Raw genomic sequence first — 1,960 nt, forward strand, 5'->3', positions numbered from 1 at the left:
CATCATTAAAGGGAGGAATTGAAAACACTGCTCACAGAGCTTCTAATTTAACATGCAAAAGGCTTAAGTCCAGCGTACTAAGAAGTTAAGGGGAAATTGATGTCATCTTGCAGAAATGAACCCTCATTCACAGTGGTACATTCAAATTGATTCAGGTTAACTAAAATTCTGGTATTTAAAATAAATACATAAAAAAAAATCTTTTCAAATATATAACATCTGTACAGCATACACAACAGTATCATTTAGACCACACTTGCACAGCTGTTTCTAATTTCTGCACTTCTATAAAACAGACAAGACATTCTCAAGACTTCAAAGACAATATAATGAAGATGTTAGTTATAAATATTCATTTGAAATCAACTTTTATTATATCTGTTTTCAACTAACCAATTTGTTAATATAGCCATTTAAAAAAAATAAGAACAACAGACTGATGAGCTATTTTATCTGCTGTAAATTGATCTGGTAATGAAAAACGGGCATTTGCCATGTGAAAATACAGACATTTTCTATGTAATGTTTTTTTACCTGCTGCCACTTTTCACTTTCAGCCTGGATACATGGAGTATCATAAATGGCTCTGTAGTGCTTACAGATGGAGAGGTAGGAGCCTTCATGTTGATCCAGCTGGATCATTAAGTTGTAGTATTTCAACTTTAGTTTCTGGAACAGTATCAAACAGTAAAATTAATACAGCTCCATGAATCACGTAAATGAAATCCAACTGGATCCCAGAAAACAGAGGGATTCAAATACACTTGAACCTGAAGAGAGGCATGTCAGATTAAAATTGGGACAGAGAGAGGGAGAGACAAATCCTCCAATTACTTACTTCTGTGTTTTCTTCTTGAAAAAATTTTGTATTAATTTTTTTGCTGATAATTTGAGTCCGAATATAGTCTTTTACAGCTAGACAGAGTCTCATCTGCTCCAAGATAAATTCTACACGTTCTTTCTTTTCCATTGAACCATAGGTTTCCACCTAAAATGAAAATGTAACTATTTAACACTGTCAAAGTCAAATCAAGTGAAGTCTTAACTGTGCAAGAGTGGGAGGTTGTCAGGGGGGGAAAAACAAAACAAAACAAAACAAAACAAAACAAAACCCCAGAAAAATCAGCTATTCCAGAGCAAGTGAAAATGGAGAAAAGGTTATTCAATTTTAAATTATAGCCCCTACTTACACGGGAGGAATCCACTAACACTAAACTCAATGTACGACCTAGACAACTGAAATCTCTTCTCCAAGTGGGAAATATTCTATGTAACCTAACCATGAGACTAACAAAAGCAGTTAAAATTCATTAATACTTTCATTAGTAACAGTTAATTTCATTCCAGGCATGTCTGCAAACATACCTGATTAAGCTTCTAAAAAACAATCTAAGAGCAGTCAGAATTAATTTTTATTGCTGATGCAATTTTGAGTTACAAGGCATGTTACCTGCAACTCTTGCAGAATAGAGGCAGCCTCTTTCACTTCACCATTCTGTTCTTTTATTGTTGCAAGTGTCTTTGTCAGGCGAGCACGTTCAATTTCCACATATATCTGAAATCAGTAGTAGTAGTTTAAACATTGGAATTTTCTAAAGAGTGCAAACTCTAAGACTGCAACCCCACTAAGACCTATATTTGATGCTGTCATGCAACCAATTAATTCCTTGTGTATCCATACACTATACTGATACTATCCACAATATAGACAGATAAAATACGATGGATAGTTGACACACGGAAAGTATTCGGACCAAATCAATCTAAAAAATAATGTCTAAATTCATTTACTATTCTTTAAGCAAACACAAAAGAATGTGTACTGTGAATGAAGTATCATATTTTATCTGCTAAAGGATATTGAAACAGATATGAAGTTAAGACTTCAATGGTTACGGTGTACTAAGTACTACCATTTGCATTATTTCACTCACTCCTAACCAGCCATAAATCAACAATA

At 33.8% G+C, this 1,960-nt stretch overlaps 1 protein-coding gene across 1 annotated transcript in view; it reads right to left on the reverse strand.

Annotated features, from left to right (window-relative positions):
- Window positions 1–1,960, reverse strand: part of PSMD12 (proteasome (prosome, macropain) 26S subunit, non-ATPase, 12) — a gene marked incomplete at its 5' end in the record, with an annotated part of 7,585 nt that overhangs the window by 3,088 nt on the left and 2,537 nt on the right. Inside the window, 3 exons of the mRNA XM_009706700.1 lie at window positions 535–669; window positions 839–988; window positions 1,451–1,555. Of these exons, the coding sequence (XP_009705002.1) occupies window positions 535–669; window positions 839–988; window positions 1,451–1,555 (390 nt within the window). The remainder of the gene's footprint in view (window positions 1–534; window positions 670–838; window positions 989–1,450; window positions 1,556–1,960) is intronic.

Source organism: Cariama cristata, unplaced genomic scaffold (genome assembly GCF_000690535.1).
Source record: "Cariama cristata isolate BGI_N322 unplaced genomic scaffold, ASM69053v1 scaffold24288, whole genome shotgun sequence".
Classification (NCBI taxonomy): Eukaryota; Metazoa; Chordata; class Aves; order Cariamiformes; family Cariamidae; genus Cariama; species Cariama cristata.